This window comes from Macrobrachium rosenbergii, chromosome 1, assembly GCF_040412425.1.
Source record: "Macrobrachium rosenbergii isolate ZJJX-2024 chromosome 1, ASM4041242v1, whole genome shotgun sequence".
Lineage (NCBI taxonomy): Eukaryota > Metazoa > Arthropoda > Malacostraca > Decapoda > Palaemonidae > Macrobrachium > Macrobrachium rosenbergii.
In genome coordinates, this window is record NC_089741.1 from 46118691 (window position 1) to 46139235 (window position 20545).

General features: G+C 35.2%; 1 protein-coding gene and 1 long non-coding RNA gene across 6 annotated transcripts in view; both read right to left on the bottom strand.

Moving 5' to 3' along the window:
• The window catches only part of LOC136832168 (uncharacterized), a 19130-nt gene extending 6854 nt beyond the window's left edge, over positions 1-12276 (bottom strand). For both annotated transcript variants that reach the window (XR_010851112.1, XR_010851111.1), the window contains exons 1-2: positions 12140-12276; positions 1325-1445 (exon numbers count right to left, since the gene is read on the bottom strand). This is a non-coding gene — a long non-coding RNA (uncharacterized lncRNA). The remainder of the gene's footprint in view (positions 1-1324; positions 1446-12139) is intronic.
• Positions 12277-17147: 4871 nt separating this feature from the next.
• The window catches only part of LOC136832218 (uncharacterized), a 417668-nt gene continuing 414270 nt past the window's right edge, over positions 17148-20545 (bottom strand). For all 4 annotated transcript variants that reach the window (XM_067093241.1, XM_067093090.1, XM_067093168.1 and 1 more), the window contains 2 exons: positions 18587-20091; positions 17148-18270 (listed from right to left, as the gene is read on the bottom strand). In XM_067093241.1, the coding sequence (XP_066949342.1) occupies positions 17291-18270; positions 18587-20091 (2485 nt within the window). In that variant the 3' untranslated portion in view covers positions 17148-17290. The remainder of the gene's footprint in view (positions 18271-18586; positions 20092-20545) is intronic.

Consider the following 20545-nt stretch of genomic DNA (forward strand, 5'->3'; position numbering starts at 1 on the left):
CTCCATATAATCAACTAAATAACGTCTCTTCAGCCTTCATGGAACATTATGACTATTTAAAAATAATGAGGATTACTTTGGACACAAAAGATATGCTGTTGTCAAACAGGGAGATAACAAGTGATGTGGACAGGTCCATCTCTAAGCTGATCTCTGGTCTACTATGGACTTTCTCCCCTTAATTGTGTTAGTGCAGCATTGCAGTGGCAAAATCAGATTAGGTAGCCTACTGATACTTTCAGGATGTAAATGACTGAACAGTAACAAATTAGTTGTGTACCGAAACTGGTTCCAAACACCCAAGCCTGCTTTCACAAAGCTGATATGATGATATTGGGTCTAAATCTTGACTCTTCTCTCAGACAGTTTTACATAAGCACCTGAACTCCATTTATTTGAAAGATTTCATCCATTTCCTACAACCTACATAGCTGTAAATGTGAAACCATTCCAGAGGGAAATATGACTGCAGCCAGTGTGTCAACTAACATCCTTCCCCTAACTAATACAATTTGGAAACTAGTGTTCAAGGGGTACTTCTCTGCTTCTTAACTACCAGTGAATCAAGAGTCCTCTAGTGCTGACTAAGCTCTAATCCTAGGTGTGAATATTGCTTTAACTACATTTCTGCATGCTTACCAGCAGCTGTGTTCAGTACTAATATCAGGATGAACATAGTACCACATGACACACAAATCATTCCTCCTTTGCAGTTGTTGAGATAGTCTAGTGCTATATTCATGTTAGGTGATTTCATCAAACATTCTTGACAATTTGTTGGACCAGCTCAGCAACCTGTTACTGGGAACATGTGATAAATCATTTCCAGATCAAATATTTCGTGTCAGCTAAGGTAATTTTCCACTTGCTAATTCATGTATTAAACAAAAATGTTTGCTACTCGGCTGTTGATCAAAAGCTTGGACATAGAAGAAAGGGAAGTTTTTCCCTAACATCCTCAAGACATACAAATACACACAATTTCATGGGCCTAGGATGTCAGATTACCAAGTTCCAGAACAGGTTTGCCTCCTAATCTCATTAATTTCTTGGGAATCTTGAAGAACTGGAAAGTCTAAAGGCAACTGTAACAAACTACCAAGACAAGAATTGGCTTTTGTGATGTTGTACCCAAGACAAGAATTGGCTTTTGTGATGTTGCAAGTCAAAAATGCTCTATACTGTAAATGAATCTACAGAATAGTGATTTTCAGGAATTCATTGCCTGTAGTAATTTAACCACATAATGAACAGGGTGGATAGCTGTAACATATCCACCAGGGAAGAAGTAACTGTAGCTACATACATTAGTGTTTCTACTAACCATAGTGCTTCATAACAGAATGATGTCAGATACATCACTCATTTTCTGGAGCATTTCCTTTCATACCAGCATGATTACCATTTGTTTAGGGTTTAATTTCCAAAATGCACCAATTAGTTTTCTGAAAAACAGAAATATGCAATTTTATTTTTCCTCAGTGCTTATGGAATACAAACAAAATATTTCTCCATACAAACAAAATATTTCTTCATACAAACATATAGTATTTCTCAGGATATACACTTTTGTATGTGTGTTGACCTCCCTATCTTCAGCAAGATTACCATAGTTTTTGCATTGATTTTCTGAAATCTAGTAAAAATTCCCATGGCTATCAACAGATAATTAACAACTGATTATGACCCTATTTATAATGATGGCTTGTATATCATAATTTTAAGCCTATATCTAATTAAACTTTTATTATTTTTGTTGTTGGATCCAACTCACTTTCAGAAAGCACACTCTTATTTGTATTACAAACTCTGACTTGTGCACCACTTAAATTAGAACATTAGGCATTGAACATTGTAGTTTTCAGTTACAAAGCTTGAGGTACCTAGTGCAATATATAATTTTTGTATAATTCATTAAAATACTTATTTACCTAAGCCATAGATTTAAAGGAAATGTTACAAAATTAAGTTCCATGTTATTGGGAAAGGGCCTTGAATGAGAGAAAAATCATGCTGTGAGAAAAAGAAAAATCAGAATTCATGCAAGTGTAATAATAACTACTGGGTCCAATTAAAAATGTCTCCCAACATTAAACTACTTATTTTTATAACAACTAAACGGAGTTCAACCAAACTTGATAGTAGCTGAAAACATCCTTTAAAGCTGTTTAGTAATTTACTTCCTCATTATCTTGTTGAGAATTATTTCTAAGGTAAAATAGATATACTGAATGGTACATAGGATACACTTATTCATAAATATTACCAATTTCTCAATATGAGAGGAAAAACAGCTACAATGGGACATTCTACAACCAGGTTCTTTCATAAGATCCACTAATGCTAACACAGGAAAATGGTTTCAAACACACAAAAGTCTCAAACTTTTAAGAAAGAAATTTATGAAATGGGACCAAGTCCATAGTATTATGCATGGAGGCATTTTATCACTTCTAGTAACTGTGAAATAATAGGAGTAGTAGAAGCTTCATAATATTTTAATCTTCATCTCCTATCCCTAAAATATTTTAATTTTATTAACCATTTTATCATTTCCAAGGCTGTAATTTTTTTTTTTTACAGTGGATGAACAGGGTGAAAGATTTTACCCTATTTCATGTAAAAACTAAAATCATAAGCATGACTTCCAATAACTATTTTTATTACAAATCTTAATTTCTTTGTGGATTTAATGAAGAAACTTCATTAATGTCTCACTAATGATTTCCTTGTGACAAATCATAAATACAGTATTTACAAGGGGATAGTGTGTTACTGCTTAACCACTGCTTAAAAGTGTAATAGTATATGTGCAAGGACAAAAACAAGCTGCAAATGCAAACAACACAAAATGCAGTAAAATATTTATCCACATAAAACTCAATCTAGAACTACAGATGTATTAGCATGTACTTTAAATTTGTATTCTTTAATGTCAGCATTATGTACTCTAAATCAATTTTTATTCTTCAATTTTTGTACAGAGGTTGTGAAATTTGGCGGTGTTACAAGGATCTTAGATGATACTGTGGTTAAACAGTACAGTATACTGTAACAATATACTGTACAGTATTTGGTTATTCTGTGAAACTTGGGCTACCCTAGCTACACTCATTTCTATCTTTTACTTTCATCTTTTACATCTACTCCTTTCACTTGACTCTCCATCTTTATACTTATAAGCTCAAACTTTCACCCCTCAACAAAGGGCAAATTCTTTTAACCTGACATTTTAGAACTTGACGTGTCAAACTGCTTTATAATAAGTGTGGATTGCAGTTCTAATACTTTGGAATTTGTACAATATAGAAATGATGTAACGGCATTAGCATGTATTGCTGCAACAACCTCATGTTACTCTGTAATGATCAGTGGTAAAGTTCAGTTGATTACAGCACAGTACTAATGTTGGTAATAGTGAAACTTGTTATGGGTGGGTATAAACTCTATAACAGAAAAAACTTTAAAGTATGAATTAAAAAGAATGTTCAAGTTAATACATTAGAGCTCAAAATAATGTTAGAATTACATTTTAAGGAAGGTTACATTATGTTCCTTATATCTTCCTTTCTTTTGTATTATGTATGATATGAACATGAATGCATACGGTTTCTTTTGGCGTCAACACAAGAGGTGGAATATCCTATATATATCCTACCTTGCAATTAGGCTACTCCTTTTAAATACACAATAAATATATTTCACACAAAATACTACAGTAATGTAATACATGAAAAAGATCTATCATCAGATTAAATATGTCTACTATGCCTTCAACTATATTTTCTAAAACCTTTATTTAATTAAATTAATCAGTAAAAGGCAAAAGTTAAGCTATTCTATTGGACTGGTTAATTATTAAATAACTTTCATGCCACTACATCACACTACCATACTAGCATGTACAGTGATTAACTGTGATTTCATGTGGTGTTCAATAACAGTAAGTCAATTGGGTTTTATGGATTTTCTTCCTCAATTCACAAGTTGTTTAAGTTTCTTTAATTTGTGAAAATATGCTGTCATGAGCTTCATTTAAATAGGATGTAAAAGCAAAGTTCCACATAAACCATTTTCAGAGATCAGCAGTTTCCTGTGAAAGTACCTGACAGAACATTTTGAATATTTTGTGACGACTGTTATGGGTGTTTTCCAGATGACAAGGCTCCCATTACTGTACCGCTTTCCTCTGAAGTTGAAAGCAATCTTTTATGTTTAGGCTTTAAAGGCTTTCTTTTAGGCTTCTCTAATATTGTAAATGTCCTATTCACTTGAAATAGGAACTCGACTTTTACACAAACTGTAGAAGTGCAAGTAGTAGACAATGAAACTACTAGCACTCAATATTTCTAGGTCTGTTGTACTATTATTGATCGTAAAATACTTTATTTTAATGAGAATTTGTAAGCATTAACTTAATGTAAAGTGTTTGGCCAATACTGTTGTATAATATTGTGGACATACACTTGAATAGTGTATGAAAAAATTGGTACATGTATATAAGCTGCTTTCTCTTGCGTAACGCTTTTAGCATTTTGGATGATATAATCTATATTGTTAGTACATTATGCGAGTCCATTCACATTACAAGGAAGATGTATGTATACTGAGCATATTCTTAAATGGTTTTTAAATTACTACTGAAGTTACATGATATATTAAAAATGTGCATTGAATCTCTAAAAAGCATTCATGTAAGAGCATAGAAACCAGAGCTATTTTCAATGCAAAGTGGCAGTGTGAAGTAGTCAGTGTAGCCTAAAACTTCATACTACTGACTAGGTTGCAAAACCTCATACCACTAAATATGTTCCAATGAAGTGCTTTGTACTTTAATCATTATTTCTTACAATATATTTTGTCATACTGTGAAACTTTATACAGGGTACAGACTTACTAAACTTATTGATTAGACTTACAATAATGACAATAGTCCATTTTTTCTCAGGCATTTTATCAAGTTCATCAAATTAAAAAAATTAAATCAAAATAACTCTCCTACATACTGTAGTTGTTGCTGTATGCTCATTTTGACATTAAAAGATTCTCTGTTTCCAAGCAAAATCTGTCAGTCAGATTCTCTGTTTCCAAGCAAGATCTGTCATTTCCAAGCAAGATCTGTCAATCATAAAATACTTTTCGTCATTGGCATAAGCCTACTTCAACCTGTCCAATTCCTGAAGTATAAGTATACTGTAGGATTAAGACAATGACAGAACAAAGTATCCATGGTGATATTTACCAGATAGTTCAAACTGTGAGCAACAGGCAGTGCAAGTAGATACTTAAGACATTCAGTGTTTGAAAGTGACTTTCATTGCCATGCTCACAATAGTACATTTTATGACTGTGTAGGGATAATTCATCTGTATATAAGACATGGGATGTGTGGGTAGTTAACATGGGTGTTATTTAGGCTGAAAACAGTAAATTTTGAACTGCTATATCTTGACTTGCTAGTAAATTTTTTTTTTTTTTTTTTTTTAACCAAGATGAATAATGGATTTTTGTTTTGCACACCAACTAACTGCTTGCATCTCAGTATGTATGTACTACTGAAGATACTTTCAAGATACAAGAGCACAATAACATAAGACAATGTCTTTTATTATCATGAGCAGTATATGGCAGCAAAGTTTACTGATGCCATCTGTTCCCAAGAATGGTATTGTACACAAAACTTATGCAATGGATTTTTATTCTTTTTACATCTTAGTCAGCTGAGCAACAAAATATTTTTCTTGCCATTTAAAAGTACCTTCCATTTATAGCATGGGTAGGTATATTATATAATTAACGGGGACTAGAAGGTCAACTTTACCATTAACTGCAGAGAAAATTTTAGTGTTATATGGTTATGGTACTTAATATTACAGAATGAACAGACCAAATACGTAGCTATTTCAATTTCAGACCAATGAAACTTTTGTGCAAGTTACTCAACACCTTATGCTAAATACCAAGTCTATACGTTCTCATCGAATATTAAAAAATATAGCATGTGATATTTTTCCCAATATTCAGCTCTTAGATACTATTCATTTATACATTTTTGAAAGAACTAGTTAAAAACTGTCATCTTTCCTTCTTAAGCAACCTTATCTTACACTGTGTTTCTTAAAGTGTTTAGTGTGGTCCACTATCTGTAGAAAGGGATATTAGGCTATCCAGATATGCACAACATTTGTTCAAGATATAAATAAAATATGAAAACATTCAAGATGGAGTAAACAACTGTGTAGAATTTAAGTACAAAATATACACAAAATGGTAATTTTCTGCAGCACCTTGTCGTTTAAATTTGTTAAACTCGTGTAGTTACTGTGACTAGTTACTAAACAAATATTTTAGAAAGAAATGTGTCATTCCAAAATTCATAGAAATCAGTAGTTGTATTAAAACAGTCAGCCAAAGTGTGTGTGCTTAACAAATGTTAATCTGCACAAAAGTAACTTGAAATTAAAACAAAAATTACAGCAAGATGTTTCTATTTGACCTTATTTGGCATTGCGCCCATAACTGAAGATTTATATTTAAGAAAAAACAATATTCATGGTTCATGAGAGTTATCAGTAAGATAGTATTGCATCTTTCAGAGCTCACCTGTCTCTGCTCTTCAGTCCAGAGATTATTTCTTTCCCTTCACCTCTTAATGTCTGAATTCTTATTCTAATTTTTCCATGATTCCTGCCATTACTTTCGAGCTAAGTTTCATTCTCCCCCTTTTTGTTTTCTTCAGATCTGAGCAAGATACTGAAAGGAGACTATGTCTCCCACTAACTAAATAATATAATGTAAGTATCCACCCAAGGGTAGATACATGACCAAATATATATACCGTATATCTATACAGTATATAGAAGACTGCATATTTAATACTGTAATAGTGTACCTTTCTTGTCAAAAATCAGTAAGTAATTTAGTAACTCCATCAAACTTGTCAAATGTATACATTATGCTTCTCTGCATTTACTTTACGATTTGAAGGTATTAAACATGGCACTAGCTTCCAAAAGAAAATTTGTTTCACTAAATTTCATATACAGTAGTACTCTGAGAGGCCATAATTCTTGACTTTCAGGAATATTATGTCCTGACTTATTAATTACTGATGCTTACCATGTATTATCTACAGAAGCATATTTATAATAAACATTTGCTCTTTGTCATTATGCAATGAAATTTAAACTTAAATCAAAACAGAAAGTGGCAGATGAATCAAACTGGAAGAAAAACTGTTATATCTATCAAATGAATACATTTTCATAGCTGATTGTAATGATTTTGAACAATTTATTCTATGAAGAACAGAGTAAAATGCTTTTTGGATTCTTTTCACCTGAGCAGCAAAATTATTTAGAAATCATAATTTTAGCACTATTGATATGTCTTTACAAGAATACCCCACGAGTTAAGAAAAACAATTTTTCATATACCAGTGAAGCAGTGCATGACTAATTTAATCAGGGCACATGAAATAATTTACCTAAATTTTGGTCTTCAAAGAAGAACAACCATTATTAAGTGTAATGGTGAGGTAAAACTTTCAAAAGTACTTTTGATTTCATGCACAGTCTTGCTGTAAAGAAGAACAAGGTAAACAATTATTAAAGACTCTGTAATGGTGAGTTGTAAAGTCACTTTCAAATTCCTTTAATGCTGACCTGTAATCTCATATGAATTTCATGCCCCACAGTCTTGCATCCCAGGTCATACAAGAATGTTTTTTCATAAGAATCACAATTAGGTAAACAATTGAATTCAGGTGTTTATCAATTATCGGGCCTAAAAAAGCATTTTTTCTTCATTAGACTTAAGCCCTCTGTGCATTTAACTTTTTACAAGTTATAAGAGCCTTCCAGTTCTCTGTTTGTGTAAATCAGAATCAAAATCTGAATGAGCAGCCCCTTATTTTCATTTTGATTTCATAATTTTGCATTCTTCACATTTTTATTAATTTTACTGTTTCCTAAAAGGCCAAAATCTAAGGCAGAGGCTTGTGTTAATTTTACTGAAGGCCAAATTACGGATTCATGACGAATGTTGCTCTATAAAATATTGCAGAGTTGTCCTCTAACATTTTAACCCAGTCAGAAAACTGTTTTCAAAGGTCATTAATTGCCAAAATAAAGTGTCTTACATGGCACACTACCTTGATGATTCTATATGCCAGTTTATGTGTACTCTATATAAACTGCATCTTCTTTGTGATATCTGTCACAAACATATAATTACCGAGATGTTTACAGTATGCAGAAGTATTACCTCTTGTAGTGTCCAATACATAACAAGTACATATAGCGCAGTACTAAAGTTATAATCCAGTTCAGTGCGGCGCCACCACAACATTTATCAATTTCCATCGGGAACTGTGGCAAATGATTTTATACTGCTGAAATGGGGATGGATCCTTGTACCTGTATATATACCAGTACCATATATTTTATGGCATTCTAGATCAGGTAACGACCAGTAACCAAGGTTAGGTTGGGATGCATCCCTGCATTTTACTCAGTGGCTTATGCTCCCCACCCCTGAAACTGATAAGGACCCAGCACCATAGGTTACTTTAGGGTAGTTTAGGTTACGATGCATCCTTACATTTTACTCATAGCTCTTTGCTCCATGCAAAAACTATGACATTCTACTTGAAGCACCGGTAATTGTTAGTCGGAGTGGGATGTGTTATGGGTCAATTAAATGTTTCTCAAAGTGAATTTCAAATTCAATATCATAACTACTGGAAAAATTAGTTTTGCATGCTAAACTCAAATATGGGCAACTCATTCAAGTTTACCTCATAATCTTTGCTATAAATACTTGAATGCAAGGATAGAAAGTTTTTTTTTTTGAATTGTGGCAAGTGTCAGAATATCATTACGGTATTTCATCTACAGCTCAGAATTAAATAAGGCATTTTTATACTAATTCTTGTTACTATACCTTCATTATTATATTTGTGATTATCATAAAAATGTACTGTATTTTTACTATTATATTCGCAAGATGCAAATATTATACCTTTGTTTACATTTGGCACCATAATTGTTACAGACTACTTTTGTTGTTCAGTTCAATATGTTGCCCTCTATCTTCATAATGAGAACAATATTAGCCAATGGAGAATGTTTTTTTTTTTTTAATGAAATTTTTCTGTTACATTATCAGGCTTGAAGAATTATTTTTTTTTTGCTATTTTTGGTAACATTATATGGGCTTAAGTCCAAGTGAAACTTTGCAAATTGCTGTTAATTTAAATCAGTACTGAAAATGGGTTTTCCAACAGCTTTTTGCTTTGAATAATAGAAAATTTTTGTCAATGTTTGTTCACTCATCCCCATCCTACAACTGCAGTATCAATTTCTAACTGGAACTGTGGCAAACACTGGTAGTGGCAATGTTATATAATTTCACGATGTTAAAGGGGGATGTATCCTTGTATAGACCACTACCATGAACTGCATGGGTCTCTCTGTCAGGTTAGGGGTGCAAGATCCTTGGGATGTGGGGGGGGGAAGCCTCAGGCAAGAAAGCAGCCCCTAACAGATGGGTAGTGCCATTAGTGCACCTCACACAGTGCACTGTATAGGCAGTGCTCAACGTTCTTTGCAGTGTTCCTTCTGCCCCTAGCTGCAACGACTTTTATTCCCTTTACTGTACCTCTGTTTGTATTCTTTTTCTCCCATCTTACTTTCAATCCTCTCCTAGCAATCGTTTCATAGTGCAATTGTGAGGTCTTCCTCCTGTCTCACCTTTCAAACTTTTTTACTCTCAATTTCTCTTTCAGCACTGAATGACCTCATAGGTTCCAGCACTCAGCCTTTGACCTAAGTTTTATATTCCACTCCAAGTAAGGAGCCAGTGCCTAGGTCTGATTAGGTAGAGGGTTGTGACACCCCTAGTACACATAAGGACCTGGCATTCTAGAATAGGTAAGGTTTTGGTTGTTATGGATCCCTAAGGTATATTTTACTAATTTCTGTTCCTTACTCCTTAGATCATGCTCCCAACTGGGAAACCCCATGATAGTTAAACATCAAGGGGAATGTGTTATGGGCTTTAGTATGCAAGCTATATATATTTCCTACAAAAATTTATGTCAAATTCATAAATATCACATACAGAACTTGACTTATAAGTAACTTGCAAAATTTTATCATAATTAATAACTTACACTATGTTTCTTGTACTGATGGTTTTGGACTTCCCAGTGTGGTTTCAAAGACCTTATGAAGTTAACCATGTGATTATTTACAAAACTTGGGTAGGTCTAGGCCTAATCATGAAATGGTTATGTGTTCCTCCTCTGCTCACATCTGTGCATGACTAACATAATAAAAAAAATTAAGGTAACCAGTAAAGGTACCTCAGGGAAGCTCCTGGAGGGCAAAGTCCACCCCACACCCAAAGTTTGGTTAGCTTAATTGCCATTGACATATACTTTAGCCAAGATGGGGTACTGAGGGGACAGTGAAAAGCCCACACCAACCTAAGACCTAACCTAAAACCTGTCAAGTTAAGTTGGAATTTCTGACCAAAATTACCAAAGGGATTTTTCTAACCAATGTTTCGGGTAGTCTTTAACCTGATTACCAGTGTCACCTTTTATGCATTTTTAATGATTAAAAATGAGCTTTATTTTACTTTAAACCTCTACTGCATTTAATGCGTGCTTTGAACATTTCTGACATTCGTTTTGTTAGTATGTGATATCTTTTAGAGACAGTGTCCTCACCTTGTATCATATATTTCGGGGGCACACGGTGTGACTGCATGGTTTTATGGGTGGAGTTAAAGAATGTTAATCCCATTGATAGCTCTCATTCTGATTAAGGTAAGCGTGCGTAAGATTTTCAAATGTATATCACACACTAGGACAAAGACTTCATACCCTAGGTTAGGTCAGGTTTGGTGTGCTTGATTAGGTCATTTGCTAATAAAACAAAATGTCAGGAAGATTCAAAACACATCAAAACATGGGAGTAATGACATTTTCAAGTCAAAAATACAATAACAGTTCAAAAGTAGACGTAATCGCCGTAGTTCCGCGTGAGTTGTGAATATGGCAATTGACGTTTTTCTATATTATTTATTTATTTTACACCAATTAAAGTAATATGGCAGCCGGCTGATCAACTGTAACTGACCTGAAGATTCAATTAATGGTAATCTAAGTCAGACATTTGTGTTTCTAACCTCCTCCATAGCTAATATGGCAAAATTGTAACCAGTAAAACACACCTAGGGCATGTTAGGTTGGTATTTTGGGGTATTTACTGTTTACACTTTTGCCATATAGATGGTGGGGGTGGGGCTCGTGGAATGCCAGCTGAGATCTACCCCATCGGTATTATGTAGTCTTCAAAGGTCAATTACAGTTTAGTTACAGCCGGCCGACAAAATATTACTTTAGATTCTTGTAAAGCAAGTAAAATAACGTAGGAAAATATCAACTGCCATAGTCTAGGTCGTGGAACTACAGCTTAGAATTACCCAAAGTAAAACTTTACCTTCAATTGATTCCAGTTCACAAAGTGACCGTAAATTTTTCCACAAATCTTTTCTGGATTTATTATTGAATCCTACTAGCCTAGGCCTACGCCTAGGGTAACAAACCAGTTTGATCTGTTTTTCCTATTCAAAAGACTTTGATTCCAGCCATGGTTCCCCCCAAATCTACAGGTAACCAATTTGAGAACACTGGAAAGAAATACAAAGGCTGCCTGCATCAGCAATAGCTTAAGCTACCATAGTAGTAATAAATACACTACACCCAACATAGGCCTGGGCCTATTCAGTTGTGAAATTAATGTTTCATGTGTCTAGTGAGAAATTGGTCAATCATAAAATTATCTAAGTACCTTCAAGTAGAAATAAAAAAAAGCTTCTCTACGTGGGTCGTGGCTTACCCGAAATTTTACTATTGTCTAATTTACGTAAATCCTCTACTGGTTAGACTACCTTTAGGCCTATGAAGCTTTGGTTCTTATACTTCAAAATCAATGTTTACTATAGGCCCGGTTTCACTTGACTAGGCTAAGCACTCAAAACAACATTACTACACATCCCTTCAAGTACCCAAAACAGTGGTTATTAGTACCAATTCACTTCCACATTTACACAGTATAAGATTCCTTACCTGCTTTAAAAGAACAACCATATAATGATATTCCACTTTGTCCTTCTTCGTCAACACTCAACTCGGATCTTCACTGGTCGAAGTCGTAGTCTCGACTATGGAAGGCAGTCTAGTACGGTACTGTTCCCTACAATAACTATTTCTTTCTCCATTTCTTGCTGCATAGACCAGTGGTTCTTAACCCCAAACCATTTCAATGGGTCCCCAAGGATTATAACTTTATGGGCTTATTCTCCCCAATACTCTTATTATAATTATTAATATTATATTAGAGAAAATATTGTATTAAGAATACGTAATTCATTAATATCTAGGCAGAACATTATAGAGAGACACTTAATTCAGGTCGGAAATCTTCCCAACATAGACACTTGCCTTTAAATTTAACGGCCGTTAACACGTTTCCATAAGCATAATTATACAAAAAGAAAATGTTTATGAGGGTCTGGCTCGCCATGGTTAATTTGAATAAGATTTTGGGTCACTGCCAAAAGAGGTAAGTCGACATAAATCTGCGAAGCAATTAAAAGAAAAAAAAATACTGTTCTTTGTTAGTAATAAGTAATACAAATAATTTCTTAGCTTTTATTAATCCTTCAGTAAAGTAGCATAGTAAAGAACTGTAATATAACTTGTTAATTGTCGGACATTTTTTGAGGAAATATCAAAACCATTTGTTTCACATTTTGCTGGTACAGTATTACAAAAAAAAAAGTGGTCTTTCACATAGTTCTACGCACATTTCAAAATATCTAAAGTTGTATGTTCTGAATATGATTTATTAATGCATTACATCCTTTTTCCATTTACAAAAGTTACAAGGACGGCAGTCGTGGGATCTAACAAGGTTCACATTATAATTATACTCATGCACCATGTTTTGATAACTCATATGGTATGTAAGTTTAAAATACGGGTAATCTGGTCTCCGAACTGCTTCCCATATATGAAAAATAACATGCTGCAAAACGGTGTGCAGAACATAAGGTAACAGCAGGAACCAAACTGAATGAACAAATATTCAGTACTGTATTTCACTTGATGTATATCATGTTTATAAAGCCTCATTGTATGGCTGAGCAAAGGTTCAAAGTTTAGTCGTCTCAGACTGTACAAAATGCTAAAAGGATTGCCACATTTCTTTTAAAGACTGGAACTGAAAAGGAAAAAGGCAAAATAGAGTTATTAACTATTGCCTTGTCTCACAGACTATAATGTACCCTTTTTTGTATTAAACAACAACCGCACTGTTTACAAAATTAAACACACTGAAGTCATCTTGCAATCCTTGCTTACACAAAACGTGAAAATCATTAATTTAATGGGCATATTTAATGTTAGTTGCCCTATAACAGGCAAGTTTATTTATTCTTGTTCATTCATGGTCGACAAAAGAAAAAAAATAATCTCACCAGATTCCAACAATAACTGGTAAACAGATACAAATTTATATTAGGACCCTAATTCTCTTCTCATTTATATAATAACAAATAATAATAATAATAATAATAATAATAATAATAATAATAATAATAATAATAATAATAATGTGAACCCGCTTAGAAAACTACAGGTGAGCATGAATTATACAACTGTCAAACATAGTACCACAATACTTTACACTGCTCTTGCACTGTACAGTCAAGCAACAAACATTATACTTGATAAACGTCTAAGCAGTTTCGAATTTGACTTAACAACATTTAAAAACTCTCCTTGTTTCTTCAAACAGACCTGTTACTTTCTTTCGCAGTGGGTCTAGTGCCATGACTTGGGTTAATCGTGTCTATTTATTCATAAGATCTATGAATATGTGTGAGCTTGACAATATCTTACCAGAGACAAAAATCTTTCCTGAGCATGATGTGATACGTAAGTAATTAAAATGAGTTTGTTAGTGTATCTTGGCTTGACTGTTCACTGAAAAGCAGCTTACATCATGTGCAGAAGAACTGCGCAGTCCCTCCTGACATTCTCTTTTTCAACCAGAGACTACAACACATTATAACGAATATCGAAAAGACCAACAGACTTTTCTTCAAAAAGTCAGTTCTATCTTTCTGTTTCTGCACTTAACTCTATGTATAGACCACTTAATTTCATCCTCTATGATATATAAGCGTTTTTTTAAGCATCAATATCTCTCCTTTCATGGGGACATATAGATCTATTATATATATATATATAGATAAACTGATGTGCTATAAATTATGTACATATTTTATAAATTATGTGTGAGCTTCCTTTAACACGTGATAAACAGTATTACCCCGTTTTTAATATTTATAGGGAAAATATATGCTACAGAGTTTGCTAAACAGGTAAAACATGTAGGTCTACAATGACCATAAAAATGCAGTGCTTTAAATGCGTATGACAACATAACATTACTCTCTATATTAAATGGTTATAAAAAAAAAAACTAAGGATACACTAAAGAAAAGGTCGACATTCATCTTCACCCCACATTCTCAAATGAAGACTAAATCATATAGCCACTGTGCTTTGTATCAATAATATGAATACAGTTTAAACTTAGGGCCCAAACTGACAATACAACTAATGTGAAAAATGCAACGGGCTAAAGAGAAAACAAAATAACACCCGCAACACCTGTAAAAACACTGTGTTCAAGTCATTACTGTATAATATTTGACCCGTCAAAGAGTACCGGGTCAACCATTCCACCTGAAAGAAGACTGGTAGCTTCCAAAGAATGTAAAATTAAAAGACGAGAAAGGGAATCCCCTGTGTGCAATAATGAACTTGGCCTTAATCTTCATTATCAGAATAATAAGAAATGAATGGGAGATGAGAGCTTTGAAAGGTAATGAAACCTCTGGTTTCAGCAGATGGCAGGAAGACACAATACAGAAAATTAATAGTTCCTTACTGGGGAACATTGCTAGACTTGTAAATATTACTCACTTCAAAAACAAAGGACAGTATTAACTTCATTGTCTCATGAAGCCATTCTGTAAGATTTCCAAAATAAAAATACATTGTAATGCACTGAAAACAAAAACAAAAAGAGTTTCTAGCATTACATTAAAAAGTTCAAATATTTGCTTTCCTTCTATTGGGATAATGGTGATTTAATAATTATCTTTAATGACCACCAGAAACTACGGTATTCTTTGAGTACAAATATTAAAGTAAATTAATGAACAAGACACTCTGCACTGAGAAAAATTACGGTTCTCTCAATAACCTGTATGACTTGCATCATTTCATATTGTCTGATTCAGAAATATTACTCAGAAAATAATCCCTTATACAAAAAAAAAAAAAAAATAATATTAACAGGCCAGACAGAAGAGGTTACTTTCCAAACAAGGGTTAATGATTCTGGGAATACCTAACCTAACCTAACTCCTCCTAACTTAGCCTATAACAACAATAATGTATCCAGGTGTGTTCAAATGAATCCACTTTGACTTCATAAACTTTGAAGAAAATTCAAAGACTTGATCAATGTTACCTATAAACAATCGGAATAAGAAAGACATCATAACATAAATGCTGTCTGATATAAACAATAACTAGTACACATTTAATAATATTAACACAACACTCAGTTTCATAAATGATCGTACCTTGTTAACTCTAGAAAAATGCTTACTGTTTACTTTTCACACACTGTGGAAATCAAGACACACAAGATACCATGTAGACAGTCCATCAGCAACTCGGAATCTTGCACATGATTTCACCCTCCAGAAACAGTAAGGACGAAGAGAAAGTTGTTGAGCCTTTTCAGTAGACTTCAGTTACACCCGCTATCCGATAAAAATGAACTCTTTTATTTGTTTGCATTAAACAAGGTACAATAGAACTTGGTATCTGCACAGAAAAAGCTGTTAGCGTCTGAGTGCAGATATTGTGACATATTTCTGAAAAATCCTTCTACACCAAGGAGTAAAAATACTAACAGTGACACCACCACAAGAATGATCACACACACATAGCCACGATAGTTCTGTGTGTATTTATTCGTCACTTGTATTCCCAGACATCTTTTCCAGTTCCACAACTCTCTTTCTTAAATCACATTTAATATGCAGATTTGGTTTCAGATAACCAAGAATAAATTATAAAAATGTTCAGTTAGTTTTTACTAACAGTCCAGCATTTGTATAATAAAATTCATCCTGTACAAAGGTAAACATTAACAAAAGTTACTGGCTGTGTCAATTAAGGAGTTATTTGGTGACTCAGAATACAGTCCTTGCAAGTTAGCAGGAAATTTGTACACCTTGCGCACATAAACCCTGATCTACATTATGTACATGGTAATACAATGCACGTATGCATTTAGGAAAATACCCCCAGTAGCCCTATAACAGCAGGAAAGACGAAAGAAAAACAGTAACAAAAGTTGACGAACATCCAAAATGGGAGCTACAACGAAAGGAACGATCTTCAAGCGGGGAGAAACTAACACCTTCACAAACAAATGATTAAGCTCGGTTCGGGGGAAAACACTCCAACTAAAACAGCAATAATATAATGATTCACTATATAAGTGCGTTCAGAAGCAGCGACATTTTATTCTTTGTCATAATTTACACCTATTTTGCTGTGCTCGTGAAAATAAATTGCTTTGCTTAACCGGCAGCCCAGTGCAAAAAAAAAAAAAAAAGATGTCTTCCAAAAGGAGTGCAACGATGGCGGCACATTAGACATGGAGTAAATTGTGTTTCCTTTAATTATGACCAGGCAATACAACACGGGGAAATAAAGCAGAGCAAGACTGATGTTTGTGCATCTAAGCTGTCAGTTAAGCAAATACGGCTAGTGATAACACAGAGACAGATCCTGATATTCACAGAAATAGTCATATTTATGTCTATGTTAAGTGGGTTTACATATATACATAATAGTATCTTATATATATACATATACATACATATATATATATATATATATATATATATATATATATATATATATATATATATATATATGAGATATGCAAAGTACATCTGTTAATATATAATCCATCAATTTTTTTTACAATGAAAATAGTTATTTTTTTTTAATTTTCTAAACAGCATAATATCTTCAGTATGTCAACAAACATTATTGTGATCAACAGTATACTACTCGTGACTCAATCACAGCGTTATAGCGTCATCATGTACGGCAGCATCACTCATCCGAATCAGCAGTTAGTAACAAGACAGACTCCGCTGGACGAGGACGATGTTTCCCCTTGAGCCTAATCTTAGGCTTCTTCGGCTCTTTTGGCCTCACTGACGGGCTTCCACAAGGTGAGCTTGAGCTAGCCATCGTTGTCACTGGCGGCGTTGCTACTGCTGGGGAGGTAGAGCTTGTGGCAGGAGAAGACAAAAGCGGGGTTTTAACAGTAGGTTCACTGGCTGCAAAACGGCTGGACGTTTCTTGGGCAGATACTGACGAATGGAGTTCTTTTGCTGAGGCGTCAGCTTGGGAAAATGACCACGTTACGGCTGAGGAGGAATGGTTGGATGCCTTAGAACCTGCCATGGCACCCACCTGGGATACAGCATTAGAAGTACTAGAAGGTACAGGAGACGTTGAGCAAAAAGTAGAAGCTGCTTCTAAAGCACTGGCTGCTTGCGAAATGATCGAGGCATCAGCAACAGAGGTCATGTTCTTCTTCGCTGACTCAGCATGTTCAGACTTATTAGTAGTGATGCTAGATTCCAATGGAATGGGTTCTGCGTTTGGCGATGAAAGTAACGGAAGTTTGGCTGGAGTGTGATCACCTTGCTGTGTTTTCTCATCTGGCAATTTGCGTACCCTTCCACTTCTCTTCTGGGCATTTCTGAAAACGAGAGAACGGACAGCCTTGGCCGGCGAAAGAAGCAGCGTTTTAGAATTCTTCTGAAGGGACTGAGCCTTGGCTGCTGAGATCTTCCTACTGAGAGATGATTTGGACTTCGTGGGTCTGGGAGTGTCAACCTGCTGGCGTCGTTTTTCTTTCATAGCTGGTGAAGCTGATGATGAGGTTGACCCAGACGAAATGTTCTCATTCGAGTTTGACTGATCAAGTGCAGAATTCTTCCTACTGTCTGCTCCAGATTTTGTGAAAGATTTCTTGTTGGTGAACACTGATTTCAAGGTAGATGATGGTGATTCTTGACTATCTGTTGGTGATAAAAGGAAACATAATTTTTTTATATGACAGCAATTTTACCAAATACTATAGTCATGATTCATTATGTACTGACTGCACATATCTAAATTAAAACAAGATAAACTCTGATAGCAAAATTAGTAAAATGACAGAGCAAAATAATATTAATAATCTGATAACATATTAATGCAGCTCGTTCATGTACCATTAACATAAGCAGCTTAAGTACTCTTAAAGAAAGACACGATCAAAGTAACCAATCGAAATCAGAGGTGGAAATGCTATGGTTCCTATTAAATCACTTGACTTTGAAAACCCAAACTTACCCTCATTTGTAGAGTCATTCCCTGTGCTATAACCTTTGGAGTGGTGATTTTTAGAAATATCCTCATTACTATTTCTATCTTCATCAGAAAGTCTCTTTCTGCCAATAATGGAAGATTTAAAAGGACGCCATAATGGTGATCTAGTTAGGTCTCTATTTGTTATGGACTTTTCTGGGCTAGATGGCAAGAGACTAGACTTAGAGGATATTGAAACAACGTCCTGATCCTGGAAATCTTGCTCGCTCGCAGTGTGGTCAGAAGACAAGGAGGTAGATTCGTGGTCTTCTACGTAGTCTGTGTGTTTACTTTTGCCGTTATAGGGAGAACCGAGAGGAAGTGAAGTGGAAGTCTGTGTTGAGAACCGCGGCATGTGTTTCAGAGGCACAATGAAGCTGGAACTAATAGTAGTACGAGGAGTTTGTTTAACAGAATCCCTCGGGGCGGAAAGGTCCGCCACAGACGAGAGGGATGTCGAATCAGTACATCCCACAGACGATACTTCTTCCTCGCTGACCTGAGACACCTTCTGCGAAGGGCAAGGGCTATCACTACCAATTTCTTGGTTTTCATTCACACTGTCTCTGTTGCCATCTTCAGATTTCTTAACATCACTGTCAACCTCCTTGTCAGCCTCTGTGGAAACTTTACCCGAGGAAACCCCTTTGGCAGCAAAGAGCTCGACAGGTACATCGTTGGGTGGTTTCAACTTGCATCGCATCAAGAGCTTACTGTTGTATCTACTCACAGAACGGTCCTGCATGGCATATCTGTTACATCTTGGTGACATAGCTGATCTGGGTAGTTGAGAGTACTGATAGATAGCCCCGTATCGGGCCATGCAATCACAATACCGTCTCTCCCTATAGTACATCTCGTGGGGGGAGGGAGGGGGAATATTAGGCGCATTAGCTGTGGCTGTGTCTGTGGAATTATTTGCTTGTCCATTTTCATGTTGGTTTTCTCTTTCTGCGCCGATTTCTTCACTCTTCCTTGAATCTACACAACTAGAGGGGCTTTCATTTTGTCCTGCATCCTTTCCTTCTACTTGGGCAGATGCTCTACCATCAGTACTATTTACATCTTCTGGCTGTATTTTCTCTCCATTACATAAACTTCCCAGATCTTTCTTTACTCCCGTTTCATCACCCTGGGTGTCATTGGCGTCTCCTGACGGACAATTCGAAACTTTGTCATTAACATTCGAGCCGTTGGGGGACTTCAGAGTGGCATGTTTCATCTCTATCAACTGCTTCTCGTTGATGGCTCCGTAGGAAGCGTAAAACTTATGGAGGTTCCCATTGTACGAGTATATTGCTCTCGAGGGCCCACGCTGACAGTGCATTCCCCCTCCGCGCCATTTCGGGTCCTGGGCCCGCCATTTCGTGTCAACTGTCGAGCCGTAGTGAGGATGGCAAGTGGTGCAGTGTCCCGCTCGTACTTTCCTTTGCTGGTCTCTGTGGGTGAGGAGCAGGGCGCATCCCATGCCTATGAGTCCCAGGAACAGCCTGCAAGAATAAATTACTGTAAGGATTTTTCACAAATAACACTCTGTACAGACTGAAAACACGTTTAACAAATTTGATGACACTTTGTTATAAGTGTCAATGTAGAATGTCATCAAAATTGATATACAGCGTGGAAATATTCTGATGACGACAATCATACCAACTGCTTACTTCGTGTATACAACCTTGTTTCAGTTATGTAGGTTCTACACAATTATGGAGATTTGTGTGACCATCAAGACCCTCATGTCACAGGAACTTTATTAATAACGAGTGCGTTATAATTCAAAAGTAACAAATACTCTCAATACTAAATTCACAAATACTACCAGCTGAAAGCTGTCCCATATCTATTATACATGAAGCCCAAAGAGTCGGTTCGAAAAAGCAATCTATCTTGGCTTTCCACTTTAACATTTCTGTTACTTCCTCTAAATACAAAGCGTAAGAATTT